This window comes from Procambarus clarkii, chromosome 41 (assembly GCF_040958095.1).
Source record: "Procambarus clarkii isolate CNS0578487 chromosome 41, FALCON_Pclarkii_2.0, whole genome shotgun sequence".
Taxonomy (NCBI): domain Eukaryota; kingdom Metazoa; phylum Arthropoda; class Malacostraca; order Decapoda; family Cambaridae; genus Procambarus; species Procambarus clarkii.
In genome coordinates this window covers 17,070,411-17,088,298 of record NC_091190.1, presented here as the reverse complement: position 1 = coordinate 17,088,298, position 17,888 = coordinate 17,070,411, and the positions used below count along the sequence as shown (strand labels likewise).

At 41.2% G+C, this 17,888-nt stretch overlaps 1 protein-coding gene across 3 annotated transcripts in view; it reads right to left on the bottom strand.

The window, feature by feature from the left end:
- The window catches only part of mib2 (mind bomb 2), a 66,806-nt gene that overhangs the window by 4,398 nt on the left and 44,520 nt on the right, over nucleotides 1-17,888 (bottom strand). Inside the window, exons 6-16 of one of the 3 annotated variants that reach the window (XM_045746990.2) lie at nucleotides 15,754-15,902; nucleotides 13,828-14,043; nucleotides 8,836-9,025; nucleotides 7,515-7,648; nucleotides 6,028-6,176; nucleotides 4,335-4,491; nucleotides 3,536-3,690; nucleotides 2,944-3,136; nucleotides 2,608-2,757; nucleotides 411-589; nucleotides 55-280 (exon numbers count right to left, since the gene is read on the bottom strand). In XM_045746990.2, coding sequence (XP_045602946.1) covers nucleotides 55-280; nucleotides 411-589; nucleotides 2,608-2,757; nucleotides 2,944-3,136; nucleotides 3,536-3,690; nucleotides 4,335-4,491; nucleotides 6,028-6,176; nucleotides 7,515-7,648; nucleotides 8,836-9,025; nucleotides 13,828-14,043; nucleotides 15,754-15,902 — 1,898 coding nt within the window. The remainder of the gene's footprint in view (nucleotides 1-54; nucleotides 281-410; nucleotides 590-2,607; nucleotides 2,758-2,943; nucleotides 3,137-3,535; nucleotides 3,691-4,334; nucleotides 4,492-6,027; nucleotides 6,177-7,514; nucleotides 7,649-8,835; nucleotides 9,026-13,827; nucleotides 14,044-15,753; nucleotides 15,903-17,888) is intronic. The other 2 variants (XM_045746991.2, XM_045746992.2) reach the window with 2 other exon arrangements.

Below are 17,888 nucleotides of genomic sequence, written 5' to 3'. Positions count from 1 at the left end.
ACCAAAATGTGCCGAGATAAATATTGTATTAATTATAAAAAAAATCATCCTCACCTTTTCCACATTACAGTCATTTAGTGGCTGGGGTGCTGATATTAACTTGGCTAGGTCCTCTGGATCCTTAGATGGACTTACAGGCTGGGAGTGGGACTGTGGCTTGCACTGCATTGACAGACTTGTGTTATCTGGGGAAGGACTGTCTAGTTCTCTATGTCGAATGCTCTCTGCAGCCAAGTCTAATGCTTTGAGATCCATATCAACACGAGCCATGCTGCCTCCGCTGTAGTGAAATACATTGGTTTTAATAATTATAATCTTTGTAAAATGTTATTTCCAGCAATTTATCATATTTACATATCACCAACTACAATATATTACAGTACTTGCAATAAAATACTAATTATACAAACCTAGCCTGAGTTGTATAGCTTTGCAGAAGGTCTATAGTATTGGTATCATTGATGAGATCCAGCGGCGTCTTAGAGCGGATATTTGCAACGGTCACACTGCAGCCTTTCTTGGCAAGGTAGCAAGCAAGAGCCAGCAAAACTTTATTTTCAAACCCACGTTTGGCGATGTCTGTTAGAATCTTGTCAAAAGGATTCGTAAAATTAGAAGAACCCCCTACTTCTTTTGAGCTAAAATTAAAAAGCATATGGATACAAAAATGAAAGCAAATGTTAAATAACATCTGTGAGGAATCTCAGAGATATACAGAGAAACAGCACAATGTACAGTAGATTCTGGGTTCTGTATGATTGAATACAATGTGGTTCATTCTATGCAGGTCAAAAATAAAAAATCCAACATTGAACGTAATGAAATACTTCTTTCTGGATGAGCCTCGTTGGCTACTCTGAAGCTATCTTGCAGAGATGGCTCCCAAATACTAGGATTATATCAGCCGCTGAGTTCTGTTTAGCCTACCGGGAACCAGAGCCAGAATCTGCCCCCCCCCCCTCCCTCACAGAGGCAGAGAGAGAAGATAACAGTCCACCACCCCACTGGGAAAGCATCCAGAAAGTCAACAAACTAAAACAGATCACTGCTGTGTTCAAAAGAGACCAAAACCTTGAAACTGCCAAATGAACTCCCCAAACAATGTAAACAAGCGATCAAATGTCTCGAAACTATCACAAACTCGTTAGCACATAATCACATGCCTGCTTGCCTCTTGGTTTTACGACACACACAAAAACCTCTTTTATTTTTTAAATCAGTTGATTGACAGTCAAGAGGCAGGACCAAAAAGCCAAAACTCAACCCTCGCAAGCACAACTAGGCGAGTACATACTTCCCCACCAGTTGGGGAGTGGCCCTGAGCCCCAGGTTCCCCCATTCCTTCAAGCCAGCTCTGGAGTAGATGTGAAAATGACACCTACTAACCGACAAACCTGAAAGGGAGGGAATCAGGGAGCCACTTGAGCTCATCCAGAAAGGGGCATTTCATTACATTCAATGCTGGATTTCTGGGGGTAACCCCTAGTGGCTTCCTAAAACTAACTACTCATGATGATGAAAAACAGGGACTTACCAGAGAGGAGGAGAAACCACAGGTAATCAAGAAGAGAAAAACAGTCATGAGAGATGACCCAAGACAACACAGGCATGATGCTCCTGGGAACATTAACCAAGTACTGGGCCACCAAGATCATTAGACCACCAAAAAATACTTTGCCTGAAAATCAACCCAGGACATGGTAGCAAAGACTGCTGCAAGAGCAGAATAGTTACAATCATAGGCACAAGGGTAGACCACAGGCTGGTTGAACTTGGTAATACTGCAGATGACCTAAGAAACACAAGCTTTGGAGCAGGGAGTTAAGGAAGCAGGATCAACCCCCAAAGTGTTCACCGAAGCAGAATCAGTAGCACCCACAGGCCAAACCAACCATCAACAACTAAAGGACTGTTACGGACCCGAGTCCAGCGTCGTAGCACGGAGCAGTGACGACAACCCCATCTGTGAGTCCGCTCCTGAAACCCCCTCCAAATGGACGACGCCATCTAGTGAGGACGGGATATACCGGCCACAGGTGCTGGATTCCCATCTTAATCAGCTCATAACATAGCCGCTGCTGACCTCTGGTGAGGTGGTGCTTAGACAGCAACGCCATCTATGGAGTGGATAGGTGGACGTTTGTGTCTAAGCCTGTAAGTGAGGTTCCCTAGCCCCAGTACTAATGACGTGCCTGATTACAGAGTCGACCTGGGACTGCTGTATTGGACGATGGATCAGTCTACCCAAGGCAGCCAAGGTCTCTTCACGAGTTTGCTCTGCAGAAGCTGTGAGTCACCCCCGGACGAACTCTGCTGAGAGTGTTAGCCTGCCTGTGACGTGGCAGTATTAGGAATCGCCTATCCGGGGCTGGCTGGTGGAAGAGACTAGCCACTGCGGTGCTGAGAGAGGAGAGTGATCAGCGGAATCACACGAGGCTCCTGCCTAGGGCTCGCAACCCTAGTATCGGTCGTGGAGTGGCCTACACAGCGGAGCTGATCGGAACCTGTCAGCTACAGGCTGGATTGTGGTTGAAGGCAGCAGATTCTTTGATGACTACAGAAATGCAGGCAATCAATAATAAATTTGTGTTACCATCATATATTTACCTGAGTAATGGTGGGAGCATGAGTTGGGAGAGACTGCGGGGTGGTCGAGTTCTTGAGAAGAGCCAAGTGCAGTGCCGTATCACCGTCCTCGTCACATGCCCGAATGTCTGCATTATTGTCCACCAGCAGCTCCACCACACCACAGTGACCCTTGCCAAACAATTTTTTGCTTTTTAAAATTCTGCTAAACTTTAATTACAGTCCTATACCCAACTTTTCCATTGTTCAGTTTATATAATGTAAATTTTTCCCTAACACAACAGGGGTGAGGTGAGTCCATATGAAAGTAACCATCAAAAGTATTTCAACACAACAAAAACAATGTTCATGCAGTACCTGCGACACAGCCAGGAGAAGTGGAGTTTGTTTTTTATTATTAGTAATGTCAACACCTGCTTGTCCAAGTGTGATTAATGTCTCGGCCACTTGTCGGTGGCCATTGAGTGCAGCCAAGTGGAGTGCTGCAAAGCCATCCTCTTTCCGAACGTCTACAAACTGTCTTGAACGCAACACTAGCTTCTCAGCAGCACTGCAAGAACAAATGTTATCAGCAAGTGTGCATGCACTCAACATTTTCAAAATGATATAAATTATCTCCAAGTATTTTCATGACACTTGTGCTTAATACCATCAATGACTCGTCAGAAAATTTAAGCCACCAAAGACCACCACAGACCAAATGGGTTTCCCCTTCCCCTCTACACCCAGAAATCTCCCAATGTTAACAAAACACAAAAATACATATATTTTTATGTTTGTTTGCATTCCCAACTTTTTATGTGTAGCTATCATTTTATGAAAAATTATTATTTTTAATTTATTACTTTTTTCTACACAGGCAGGGATCTTTCCACCTTTGATCACAGCCACACTTTAGGGGTTAAAAACATTGAGATACTCTATTACTCCACTTAGGCTACGGACTCACAAGTTGTTGCCCTTTAGTGCTGCATGATGAAGGACGTTGAACCCTCGCTTGTTTCGTAGTGCCAGGTCCAGGTGCGGCGAGTTGCCAAGCAACTCTAAAATTTCTATACTATCTTTACCTATTGCATCATGCAATGCAGTGTCACCATACGAATCCTGAAAAACAGAGTTATTTATTTATAAAAAATTAAACGAACTATTAGCCGTAATCTTTGCACACAAAGAATTTCAAGTTCAACATAAATAGAGCATAGATAACAGCTGAGATTTGTCACAAAAATAAAACCAAGTACAGTATAACAAATGAGGCAAACATCCCCTCATTCCTTGAAATAATTGCAGTAGTAAGGAATGGACAGAAACCCCCTATCTTCCCCATTCTCTCTCCAGGCCAAGGGGAGCCTTAAATATTAGACTCATGCCTGATTTGCTTCACAAAAAATTAAGTACATCTTTGCGCCCCTATTCTTTCTGGGCAAATGCCTCCACATCATGAAAGAAGGAAATGGTGCAGTAATCACGATGAAGTTAGTTAAACCATTAATCTTCTCTTCTCACATGGTACTGATCTACAAAACACACACAATACTATACTGCATTTATGCATTCATAATGCAATCCCCCTATTTAGACTTTGCTATTATTGGTACCAATTTGACAAATACATACATTCTATATCCCATTCTGTGATTGTTTAATATTAAAACATAAATTAGGAACACTGGGTATTTAGTATCGGTAAATTATTTCTTACACATACGACTCCTTCAATAGGAAATTGTTAAAGAGTTCATACACACCTGTACATTTACATCACAGTTGTATTTGAGAAGCACTTTGACACAAGCAGCATGTTGTTTGTTGACAGCAACGTGCAAGGCAGAACATCTGCCTTTGTTGACTACATTGATTGATGCATTTTTTCTTAGCAACAACTCCATGATTTCTGGCTGGTTCCTGAAGTATTAATGAAAGATGTTAAAAGTCAAAAGAGAAATCACATAAAAGAAACCAGAGCTTATTAAAATACAATATACAGTTAGGTGCATAAGTATTGATTGTTAAGACGAGAAACTGCTGATTAAAATATTTTATCTACTGTACAATTTAACAGTGTTCAAGGAAAATATTGTAATACAGTACTCTGTGCTCAGGAGTACATGTTAAGGAATGAAGGAAGGAAGGACAAGGGGGAATTAGGAATCATAATCTAAATAAGGAAGCCCTGCCAAGACTAGGAACCCAGACTGTAAAAACCAGCCGCACAGCCAAAGTGGAGACCATAGCTGAGGAAGGAATCTGGACATCAGAATAAGGCAACAGATATAAATGGAATGGTAAACCATGGATTAACCCTGCTGCAAAGCAGGCAGACCCAAATCCAAGCAGACATATTACACCTGGATGCAAAATTAGGCGATTGTCTAGCCATGATTCAAGCCACCAGAACAATGTTTGAAGAAGAAAATTTGGTCACAAAACATGGGAACAGTGAATATTGGTAAGAGAACATCAGCCAGTAAAATGGACAGCTGCAGTAAACCACAAACTCAAACCCCAAATGGAGGACTGATGTCCGCGACATTAGGCGAGGACACTTGGGGAAACCTAGGCAGGGACCACAAAAATCCACGACAGAACAAGGCTTTGGACAGAAAACCCTAGACAGAGGGTCAGAACAATAGAAAAGGCTGGCATGGAACACACTGTTCAGCTTCCCAAAGAGCGAGATGAAGCTTAAAACTCAACTCAACACACCCCTTATGAGAGGAAAGTGGTAACAACAAAGGTGTGGTCAGGAAATCCACCACAAGCCAACTCTGCAGAAGAAACCCTGCTCTGAAGATTGAGTTGAAAAGAAGGATGTGAGATAAAGGTGTGGCATGATCGTGAAAAATTAAGAATTAGAGGCAGAAGTGGACAATCTGAGGAGATTATGTGGCGTTTGGAAAAGACAGAAGAGTAAAAATGGCACCAATAGATGTCACGTTCAAAATTCTATATATCATAAGAGTGAGGAGCAGGAACTGAGATGGGTTAGACATGAAATGGGTGAGAATAAACAGGTGAAGTGTGTGTGTCTTCATGTGAATTTGAAGCAAGAGATGCTGAGATAGGCCAGAAAAGGAATGAGGAGACACAGGTAATGTATGTGCACGTGAAAAACTGAGGATTTAGTGTAAATATCAAACAAGATATAGTAGGAAGAGAAAACAAAATTGCAACAATGTGTGAGAATGAATGCATTTGCAGTGAATATGAATGACTCAAGATGCAATGAACACCTTATCTTATGAAGAGGTGGGGTACAGCTGTGGATAATTTGCTGAAGTGCTATGCCGCTTGTTTCTCCATGGGGCTATATAGTATGTATCAATATACATAGTGATTTTGTGTTTCTGGGCTAATATCACCACAACCCACAAAAGTATTAATCACGATGATGATAATAATAATGATAATGAATGGGAAAACTTAAAGAACCACACTTACCCAAAGGCTGCATAATGCAAAGCTAAATCTCCGTCATCATCAGCAATATCTAATGAAGCCTTATGGTCAAGCAAGAGTCGTACAATATCCATGTGACCCTGATGGCATGCCACTTGCAGACACGTTTTACCAGTGCTTCGTCCATCTACCTAAAAGCCAGAGAAAAACTGAACATCACAACATAAGTGTGCAAAAAGATCATAGCATCTCACACAGTCATTGTAGAGTATTTAACTTTAACTTGGTTCAGTGATGAGATCTATGCTGAAATTTAAAACAAAAAGGTACATCAATTTTGCTTACATTTGGAAGGCCTACGAGACAATTTTTGTAAGAAAAAGATATTTAAAATCAAATTAAACAGATCCAATACTTATATTTGGAAAAAATCAACATATGGCAAAACCTTCAACCTTCCTTAGCAGAATATTATGTCTAAATGGCTTTCCTGACACCATAAATATGACCAGATTATTTTAGTACTGTTCAACACAACAAATAATTTAAGGTTTAGCAAACTCTACTATGTCACATCACACATGATGTATGAATGGTAACAATGTTAAAATTAAAATTATCAACATGTAGAAACTCAGTCTCAAAATTGAATGAAAAAGTCCCTTTCTTAATATATATTTAAGCATTTGGGTTCATTTACGTGAGTGGAATAAGAGGTTTTCTGATAGGACTCGCTCAGTAGCTCCCTGATGCTACAACCTAGACCCTCCCAAGCCTTGGGAGACACACCAGGCTTCTAACGACAAAGAAGCAGAGAGGTCCAGGAATCTGAGGCCACCACAGAACTGAAAGAAAAAGCCACCAAACAAGGAGCAGTGCTCCAAAACAGGCCACTCGGTAATCACTCCTAAGACATGGAGTGCAGGTATCTGTGTATTTACAGTGGTGTACTCGTCTATACGAGCCTGCAGGACAAGCTTCAGTTCCTGGACTACGCTTTGCAATCAGGAGTCTACTGCAATGACTCTCAATATACAAATACAGTATATGATCATTATGACTAATTTCATCTATCAAAAGTTGTCTCTCAATAATCATGTCACTACTACTAGTCACTCTTGCCACTACTCCTTGCCACTACTTTCCCTTACTGTATCCTGGTAAGTGCTGTGTGTAGCTCCTTTCATGTTTACTTTCATCTTCATAAAACACCACATTCCTACATCACTCGAGCCCAATTTTTCTTCCTTTCACCTTAAATCATTATCTCTCACCTTCCTTTGCTGTACCATGCCTCATTCACAGATGTAGCCTTCTGAAGCCCTTCAATTACTTTAGCAAGTCTGTACCACCTACAAACTACATTCCATTCCACTCTTATTTTCTCAATGATTATTTATCTATCTGACATAACCCTCAAAATAATAATTTTATTGTACTCACCAACTCGATCCAATCACGCTTTCCCTAACTGAATCTCTTTACCTTGTGTCTGTTGCCCTTGAGTTGCTTTCTTTTATGAAACTGACCTTATCTGGGTGTTTGGCAAGGAGGTGAGAGACGGCCTGTGTGTGCCCTTGCGCGGCCTCCCTCACAAGCTGGTCCACTACTGAGCTGTCCTGCTCTGTATCAAGCAGTTGATGCAAGAGTGATGCTAGGGGACCTGCCCAATGATATATATCAATTAGCATATGCCTAGATGCATTTATGTGCAAAAACTGCAAATTAATTTTCATATTGTATTAGCCTTATTGTTTATTATTTCTTGTTCTCCAACTCATACTCCTACATTCTCCTGTGTAACATCCTAAACAGCACATTCTCGGCATGTATTTACTTCTTAGCAACAACTATGATATGTAAATTACTGTTATTCTCTATGTTCATAAAAAAATATTCATTGCAAGTGATTATCATGAAATAAGAGGCATGGCAAATGAATACTAGAGCTCTAAAACAATATAAAATATTTAAAAAATAGTGCAGTAAAAACTATTAAAATATACCATACTAAAATCCACTGCTGAGGGAAAATTCTCGAAAGGGTTTAATAATTTATTATGTCAAGAGGACAGGCAACCAGTGTATATATACATGTTAGGCTTATATCAAGGCCCCCTTTCCCCAAGGTCAAATTACTGACCCCTCCCCACAACAAGCTGACTAACTTCTGGGTACCTTTTACTGCTAGGTGAACAGTGGCATTAGATGATAGGAAACACACACCCAACCATTCTTGTCCCCACCCAGGATTTGAACTCAGAATTCTCAATTGCGAGTCATAAATGAACCCAACTGTATTACAACAATGTAATGGAGACAAAAATGTGATGAAATCACAAATTAACCAACGTTTTCCACCATACGTGCTACTACAAAATATTAAATTAAAGCAAAAGAAAGTCAAATTCACACATACGTGGGCAAAGCAAATGAGAAAGAAATATCTCCAAATAATACTCTCCCAAAGTATCTTTCTGACAGTTGACTCCTTTCATATTTTGTTTAAATTAAATACCTTAGTAATAACCTAAATCAAACTGATCAATTCATTTGCTTATGTACGAATATTATGTAAACACAAAACAAAATATTCATCGTGCCTCGCCACTAATTATACATATATATATATCATTATTTTTGCTACAGAAAGTCCTATTCTCAGTCACCTGATACCTTTTTACAATGATTTATTTTTCTGTAATAAGAGTGAGATGAAGATGTGATTATTACTGTATTATTATTATACCGTAATAAAGCAATTAAAAAATACTGCCAGACCTGACTATAACTATACTGCAGATCCAATAGCCGAGACAACCTAACAAACACTACTTTAGTACCATTTACCATTTCCACCTCCTGCAGACTCACTAGGGTGCTCCTGCCGCTCATTGGCCCTCATGGTGTTGTTGTACTCGGCACTGCGAGGAGCAATAGTCACACACTGGGGGTTAAATGTCCAAGTCTTTCCTTCAACATTTACTCGCAGATCACCATCGGGATAGACTCTTGCCACTACTCCAGTCTTCCCAAGTGCCTGTGACAAGAAACTTACTCCAGTATGTAAAACATCATTACTACATGATACTGTATTGCTATCTAAACTCAACTGCTATTCTAACAAATTTACCGCATTCTTATCTAACACAATACTATAGTGTAATGCACTTAATTGAAAATGTAAATGATTATGTATATCTAAACAAAAATGATATTTCCTTACACATACTGTATTTATTTTCATAATACAGTACTGTAAAGTACTTTTCCCATTGGAGAAACACTGTCGGGAAATGATTTTATTAGAGATGACATTATCCTGCACATTCTTTATCAACTCTAACAGATACACAAGGACAGTGCTTACAAATGAACAAGGCCAAGAGGCAAGGGCAGAAAAGTGTAAGATTAAGTAATGAAGGTGAATGTATAATTTTCAATAGACCTATCAACTGCAATTTAAAACTGATACTGTACTTCAAAATTATAAATTGACATATATAGACCACCAACCTTTCCGGGCTCACTCCATCTTTGATTATATGCATCTATAGTAGCCCTGTGTAGCCGTGTTAGATTTAATAAAATCCTTACAGACAAAATGCCATTTTCTATATAGTCAATTCTCGACTTAGTGTTTTTCAATATCACTGACAGTTCTTCGTGTGCCGTTCAAAATATTTTCCCTTTGTTGAAGCAATGAGTAATGTTTGTATGTATGCTGCATAAATAATATACCTTCTACAACTAGAAAAATCCAGTATAGAAATAGAATCTTTCCCCTCCATCATTTCAGATACCAGTCATCTGCACTGCTTCATACGCTGCAAATTCATAATTTTATTGCATCACTGATGAGTAGATAACCTGTGGTGATTCAAACAAGTTCGTTAAGCTACCTTCAGGTGTAACTGCCACCAAACCTTTTCACCAGAGGTAAAATTGAAAACCAAAGACATATACAGAATAGAGAAATTTTTCTAGGTCACCTATATCTGAGTCATGCTAGTGCTCCCTGAAACAACTTCCTTTACGATGATCATCATAAATAAGAATCACTTCCAAAATTTATGGTATTAACCTCTGCAGCTTCACATGGTAAACACTGTAGCACCAGTCTAAATATTTGATTAAAATGATACATAATAAATATGGCATAGAATTTTCTTGTATAGAGATACTGTACATAAAAAGGCTAATAGAATGAGAATTATCTTGACAAATATACACACCATAATAGGAGAGAAATAATATAACACCAGCATTGAATGTAATAAAATGCTTCTTTCTGGAGGGTCCTTCGGTGGCTAGCCCTAGATAATTTTATTTATACCAGCCCCTTCCGAGTCTTGAACGTTTACCAGAGACCAAAGGAGAAAACTTGATCCCCTCTCACAGAGGCAAATGAAGGAGAGGATCAGAGATCACTATTGGAAGGAAACCCACCAAAAAGGTAGGGTGAACCAAAACAGATACCATTACAGTAAAATATAAGCTAAAAATACAAGAAAAACAAATACAGGAAAAATAAATAAAATTGAAATAGTACAGTAGGGGAAAACAAGTACTGTACAGAAACCAGGTGACCCAGTAAGCCTCTCATTTTCTTTCTCGTCTCAACCAACCACCCCGAGACAAGGACCCCCGCACCAGACCGCACGGTATGACCAGTCTTATCTGATGGAAAGTCCACACACCCCAAAACACCTAAAATGGAAAAGGAAGATCCAGGAAGCTACCAAAGGGCCCATAAGAAAGAGGCGCTTCATTACTTTCAACACTGGTTTTCCGGGAGAGTTCCGTTCTGTTGCTATCTCATCACAAAGAACAAAATCACCAGGGAGAACTCACCAGGTGTGGAGGAGAGCACAAGTTCATAACCCCTGAAGAAAGGGAAAATCAGGGATGAGGAAACCCAACACAAGGCCACATAGGCCTGGCATGACCCCTACACGTTAAACAGAGTCTTGACTGCTTGATTCATGCTTAAATGCCAAAACTCCCGAGCCTGAACATCAGCCTAAGACATTCTGGAAAAGACCACAGACTAAACTTAGGCACATTACAGGCCTGATGGTAGACGGCAGGCTGACTAAACTTTATGACACTGTGGACAAACTGAGACAATTGGGCCCTGGAACAAGGCACCAGGGACACCAGAACCACAAAAAATACATCACCCAGAGCATCCCAGGTGATATGCAAGAAACAATGGACAGTCACCCCAAGACACAACTTAAGATGCAGCCCCAGCCTAACAAACCAATCATCAAGGATCGAGGAACCACTCCAGAAGCCAACAGTCTCGTGTTCTTAGACAGAAAGAAAGAAAAAGGCCGCACTAAAGAAAATGCCTACCAGGGCCAAAGGGATAGAACCCTCATTTCCTAAGTAGAGCGTCAATCTTCCCTACCTGACAATCAGAAGCAAGAGCCAATAAAAAGAAAGCCTTATAAAAAGTCACTGGCTGAAGGGGCAAACAAGAACAGAGGAAATAGAAAACAAAACCCTATCCAGAGTCCAAGAAGGCTCAGAAGTGTTAGCAGGCCAGAGGAGAAAAATCCATGGAGTAACTTGCAAAATAATGCCAAGGAAACATCAATGCTGAACACAAACTAAAATGGCTTCACCAAAGCTGAGCAGTACAAGATACAGTGTTTGGCATGAGAAGCTGACCAATAAAAACCACAACAACAAAGACAAGACCATCAGAACAGAAACAGCAAAAATGACAATCAGAAAAAGGCAAAAAAAAAAATGCCAAAAAACCTCACACTGAGGCCTATAGAAAGATGCAGCTGGAACACTAAAAGATTTGCCACTGCCACCAAGCTGGAAGAATCACCTGGCCACAAAACGTCTCCAGTCTGGCAAGAACACAGAGCAAAAGTCAAACTGCAAGGATGAGAAACAGGAACTCCCACTGGTTACAGCCCAGCCAAAACACATCTCCCGTAAGAGCTTTGCCAACTTGGAATAGTGCCATGTAGTCTAGAAAGCAACTGTTCTACACCAATGCAAAGAGGTCCACCTGAGGATACCTGAATGTCTTGCAAAACCAACAGAAGGACACATCAATGACAGTCCACTCCTTAGCAATAGGATGGAAGCGAGAGACTATCCACGAGAACGTTGGACATGCCCCACATGGGTTCCAGAAGGCTAACCACCCAAAATACTAACTAAACAGAGGAAGCGAATGAAACAACACCCCCTTAATTCAGACAATAAATCACAAAGGAGCAATCGGAATGGATCTGGATCATGGACTCCACTGGAAGACAAATGCACCCCGCAGCATGCCAAACTGCCATGAATTTGCATACCATGTTGTGTTTCTGATGAGAAGGATCACACAATGACCCTGCAAAGCTTGATGAGCACTCGTCACAAAATCCTAATGCAGGGCTGAGGCACCCGTAAACACATGGAGTGCCAGGAAAGGAAGGTGCCAAGGGATCGAACCCTGAAAAGCCCAAAGAGTAAAATGTTGAACCAGAAGGCAAGGAAGGGCCAATGGAGATCACACCCAACAGTCCCTGCAGTGGTGAAAGGGACAAAACTGGAGAAGCCAGTACAAAGCCCAGAGCCAAACACTGCACAAGGGATAAACCACCCAAGCAAAATTCAAGCTCCCACACAACTGCTCGAGAAGCTGCTGGGCAACCCGAGGACGTTCCAACACCAGCAAGAGGCACGTTTCCAAGCAGACGATAGATGCACATGGAAGAGAAAGGGAAGCTGACCGAGAATCCCATACTACGCCCAGCCAAGACTGAGCCTGCGATGAAACTACCTGGGACTTCCACCAGTTCAGGAATCACTCGACAAAACGAAACCACACCTGAAGCAGCGTAAGAACACACATCTGCAAGAGGTATAAGTGGTATGACATAAAGCCGGCATGCCATAAAGCCAGCATGCAAAAATCTCTGCATACACCAGCCATAAAGAAACCCCCAACTTCAAGTCTCACAGAGAAGTTACACCTGCACACCACTTCACCTTCCCACTGGTATATATGAAGCAATAGCAAAAATATGGAACAATACATAAGCAAAATGGCCACCTGCAGGACATTGTTCAAAGGATGGCCTCCACTTACCTGAAAGTCCAGAACTCGAAGAGCAAAGGTGCGATTGAGGATGGGAGCGACCTACTCAAGGCCACACCAGGATTAGATAGATCATGCCATGCAGTCACCTGGTGTGGGGGGCCTCAGCTAGGAGTAGCCACCCGGTGGTGGTCGGCCGAGACAAAAAAGAAAACGGGTGGCCTGCTGGGTTGCCCGTTATCTGTACTGTATTGGTTTTAACCCTATACAATTTCATTTTTTACTAGTTTTTCCTAATTTGTTTTTCTTGTTTCTAATTTTTATTTTACCTTGCTGTTTTGGTTCACCCTACCTTTCTGGCGTTTTCCTTCAGTTAGAGTGATCTCGGATCCTCTGCTTCCTGTAACTTTTTGAGGGACCAGGTTTTGGCCTCTGGTCTCTGGTAGACTCAAAATTTTGCAAGGGCCTGGTGTGATTCAAACTGGGGCAAGCTGTCCATTACGTAGGAACAAGGAGCCAGCAATGAAGCCCTCCTGGAAAAGATTCCAATATAACCCAACACAAAATTAGAAGTAAGAAAACCAATTTGGCAGGGTAATTTTTTTAGTTAGCTACCATGGTGCTGCACAGTGACTGGAATAAAAACAAATAAATAAATAATCGGAGAGCATGTACTATACTTCTCAAAACTCATGGTAGCACGTCAGGAGGAGGAAAAAGCAAACTGGCTTTTCTACCTTGTCAAAGCAACTGCAATCAATTATTGGCATAGGATTTTCACTTACACTTTTCATATATTCAATCCATTCACCATGACCTTTTTGGTATTCTTTTACTTTTGAAACATCTGTTATAACAGTAACCACATCGCCCGGGGCATAGGATGTGACACGTGCCAATGCTCTAGGATGAATGGTCCACCGAGTTGTATATCCTTCATACTGCACACGAACATCTCCTTTGTCTGTTATGCGATGAACGATGCCCACTTTGTCGAGGAACTGAAAGTGTTCAAAACTACTTTAGGAAAACTAGTTGAGGAATTAAAAGTCTTGAATTTATGTTAGAAAATGGTACCAGAATCCTCATATTTTGTCAAGTACTGTACAATTACCTAAACAGAATCACCATCACTACTCCATTTCCCACTTTCATGGGTGGGGTGAGGAAGCAAGAACCCAGAAGAAGTTAGATAGCAAATAGAAATAGAAGTATAAAGTTATCCAAAAACGATACCCCGTCTATTCACATCCTCCACACAACAGTACTGTACACATTACAGTAGCATATAGAGCCAGTACTGTCACACTCTAGTATGACCCCCACTTCATACAACCAGGTGTAAAGTACTGTACTTCCTACAAAATATCATTTAAAAAAATGTGTCATATACTTTCCCAGATAAACCCTTTCCATTGAGCCTTAAGTCCTACTACTTCTTGTGTGATGTTTAACTCAATATCTGCAACCTTACATGCTCAATGTGAGCCCATTTTTGTCTAAGGTTTAATCCCCTACCTTCAAATTTACTCAAGTGGTAGAGGAAGCCAAAAGACAAGCAGTATAGGTGTCCAAGACAAGATGGCTGTATTCCTCCTCATATAACAGTGAAGGATTAGCATCCACACCACTCACTGTAGACAGCAGATGCAAGTGCCTACAAAGTAAAGCCTGCTCCCACAAAGCAGCCGCAACCCAATAGGTAGCCACAGGAACGGGCACTTGACCAAAACACAAGTCCAGTGCCAGTAAGTGGCACACACCTGCAGGTAAAAGGTCCCTTTAACCAAACAGGCTGAATAATAATAAGAAAGATGAATGACTAAATGGATTAAAAAAAAAAACTGAAGCACATCCTGAGAAAATGCAAACAGTAGTCAGGTATGGAATCAGGAAGTCAAGTCCTAAACAACCGAGCTGATGTAGTACACAACACAAACTCCACAGAAGTGAGGGTCACTGGCTATCCAGGACAGGCAGGAATGACAGGCAGAGGGCAAGTGTCTTGGCACTAGCACCAGCAGCAGCACCAGCAGCAGCACCAGCAGCAGTACCAGCAGCAGCAGCACCAGCAGCAGCAGCACCAGCAGCAGCACCAGCAGCAGCAGCACCAGCAGCAGCAGCACCAGCAGCAGCAGCACCAGCAGCAGCAGCAGCACCAGAACAAGCAGCAGCAGCACAAGCAGAACAAGAACAGGATGAGGGAGGAGAATCAGGAGTAAAATAGGATCAGTAGGGTAGGAACAGCATTAGCAGCAGCAGCAGCCAAGAGCAGATGATACTGTTTATCATCTGTTACAAGGTGTTTGAATAAGATGTATTTGTACATTGTGAAGCAATCCAGTCCCAGGTCACATACTGATAAGGAGTTACTTAAGATGAATAATGTATTAACCCTTAAAGTGCAGTTATTGTCATGCATTGATTCATGGTGTAATGCGATTATCATACGTTGATTTTAACTATTACTGTCTGATTTTTATGGATGTGGTAGAGTTTACCAAGACCCCTGAAAACCATGGGTCTACCTTCCCTCACATTACACACAGCCATACATGCCTGCTTAGTTTTCTAAAGCAGTGGTAGGCACAATTGATCCAGGATCAATTTTTCACTTAAGAGGGAAACGTTTAGAAAGGTGGATCTCCAGCCTAACATCCACATAATAGAAAACTATTAAAGCAACTAAAGATAAATGGGGGGTAACAAACCTCAGCCATTTTATGATTCCAGCCGCCATGGCCCTCCTGCATTGTGCGTAGCTCATCTACCGTTACTACCACTCGGACCCGTTCTCCTACAGAAAACGGAAGATGGCGAGGAGAAGTAGGAACTCCAACTTCAGCACTGCTGCCAGATTCTGAAGATAAAAGATGTTTGAGTTCCAGTTAGTAGTTAAAAGATGTACTGTAAGCATCAATCATATTGCAATAAACTGCCTTGCACTTTTGGCACCCTTTTGCCCTACCAAGTACATTAAGCAAAAATTAGTACAATTTTATTGTACCTAAAATAATAATTTCATTGTAATTTCAGGTAAATTTCCCTTTGATAGTGCATCTAGAGTTTGGCAAAGCCTTTTTATTCTGTGCTATGTAAAAGATTGTTTAGAGAAGTAGAAGGCCACTAAAAAGGAGGAGGTCCTCCAAGGAGCAACTCTCGAACACTCCAGGGAAAATAACCCTGGCAATGCAAGGGAACCACTAGGTAACACAAGAGGAAGATAATATTGTGCACATGCAACTTCAAGGACTCTCAAACCCTGGGTCACACTACACCACAGTGTATAGGAACTGCCACCAAGGGCAAAAACCACCATTTAAATGAATAGCAGAACACAGGAGTCAGAGTAGAAGAGAGGCAACCTGGCACACTACATAAGCATAGAACTGAAGATAGAGACACCAGCTGACCATGAGCTGCCTCCACCTTTTCCCCAAGCATGTGGGGAAGTTGGGGCGCAGCAGCTTACGCTCGGTTCAAGATATTTTGATCATTTGTTTACATAGTTGGAGTTCTTTTGGCGGGTCTTGAGGCTGAAGTCACTATTGAAGCCAGTAGTGGTGTCATGACTCACTGACTTTCTGGTTGTCCTCCCCCAGTGATGGCATAAATAAATAAATGTCGCTGCCCTCTGTGAGGAGGCCAGGTTCTGGTGCTAGTCCCTGGTAGGCCGAAAGAATTCTGTAGCCGACGTGACCGAGTAGATGGTATACTATCAGTCATGGTAGGTTCAGGGAGCCACCGGGGCTCACCCAGAAATTGCTGTTTCATTACATTCAACAAGGTGATAGTGATCAGGAGCCTGTGAAATGGTACATAAAAACAAACCAGCAAAATCCTTAAAGGAAGGAGGAGTAAAGGACAAATGGAGAGGGAATATGTTCCTGAAAATTGAATTTACTCACATGGATGGGGCGAGATTAAAAATACTCTAGTTAAATGATAATTCAGCTGAAGATGCCAGATAGTGTCATACTAACAGAAACAGCTTGAAGATAATACTTTAAGAAGTGCCTTGTTCCTGAGGGGTTACTCAATTTGGAGATGCGACAGAAAAATTTAAAAAGATGGAGGTACAGTACTGTATATTCTTGTTGGTGAAAGAACATCGAAAGGTAAGAGAATAAATAAAAGACAACTCACGAGAAGTTGATATAATGGCACTGCAGGGTGATAAACTGATGATGATAATAAATGCCTACAATCCACCAGAAAGCAATATATGGAGCAACACTTAGCAATTAGAATTTTATGTAAATAAATGCAACATTATAGAACATGGAGTAGGAGAAAATAGGCCACACACAACCTACAAAACCCATGAAAACATTTTAAAGAATTCCGGACCACACCTGGAGAGGGCTTGAGAGTAGTTCTTCTCACTTTGCCCAGCCTGGGGTCAGGCTTGACTTATGATAACTTGGTCCAACAGGCTGTTGCTTGGAGCAGCCAGCAGGCCCACACATCTGCAGGAACTTAGGTTCCTGTAAAACATGCCAGACCAGCTATCTAATTGCTTTTTGTAGTAGTTCACCCTTGTTCCAGCTATATTTTTTGTGCTTACTGGGAGAGTACTGAACAGGTGTTGACTTCTGATGGTCATACAGTGCTCTTTGATTATGCCTATGGCACCTCTACTCTTCACTGGATCTATTCTGCATTTCCCTCCGTATCTTTCACTCCAGTAAGTTGTTATTCTACTTTGCAAATTTGGGACCTGGCCTTTCAATATTTTCCATGTACAGTATATATTATTTGATTCCTGCTTCTTGTCTCCATTACAAAGAGGAGATTTTGAGAGCTCTGAGGTGGTCCCAATAATTTAGGTACTTTATTGTATCTA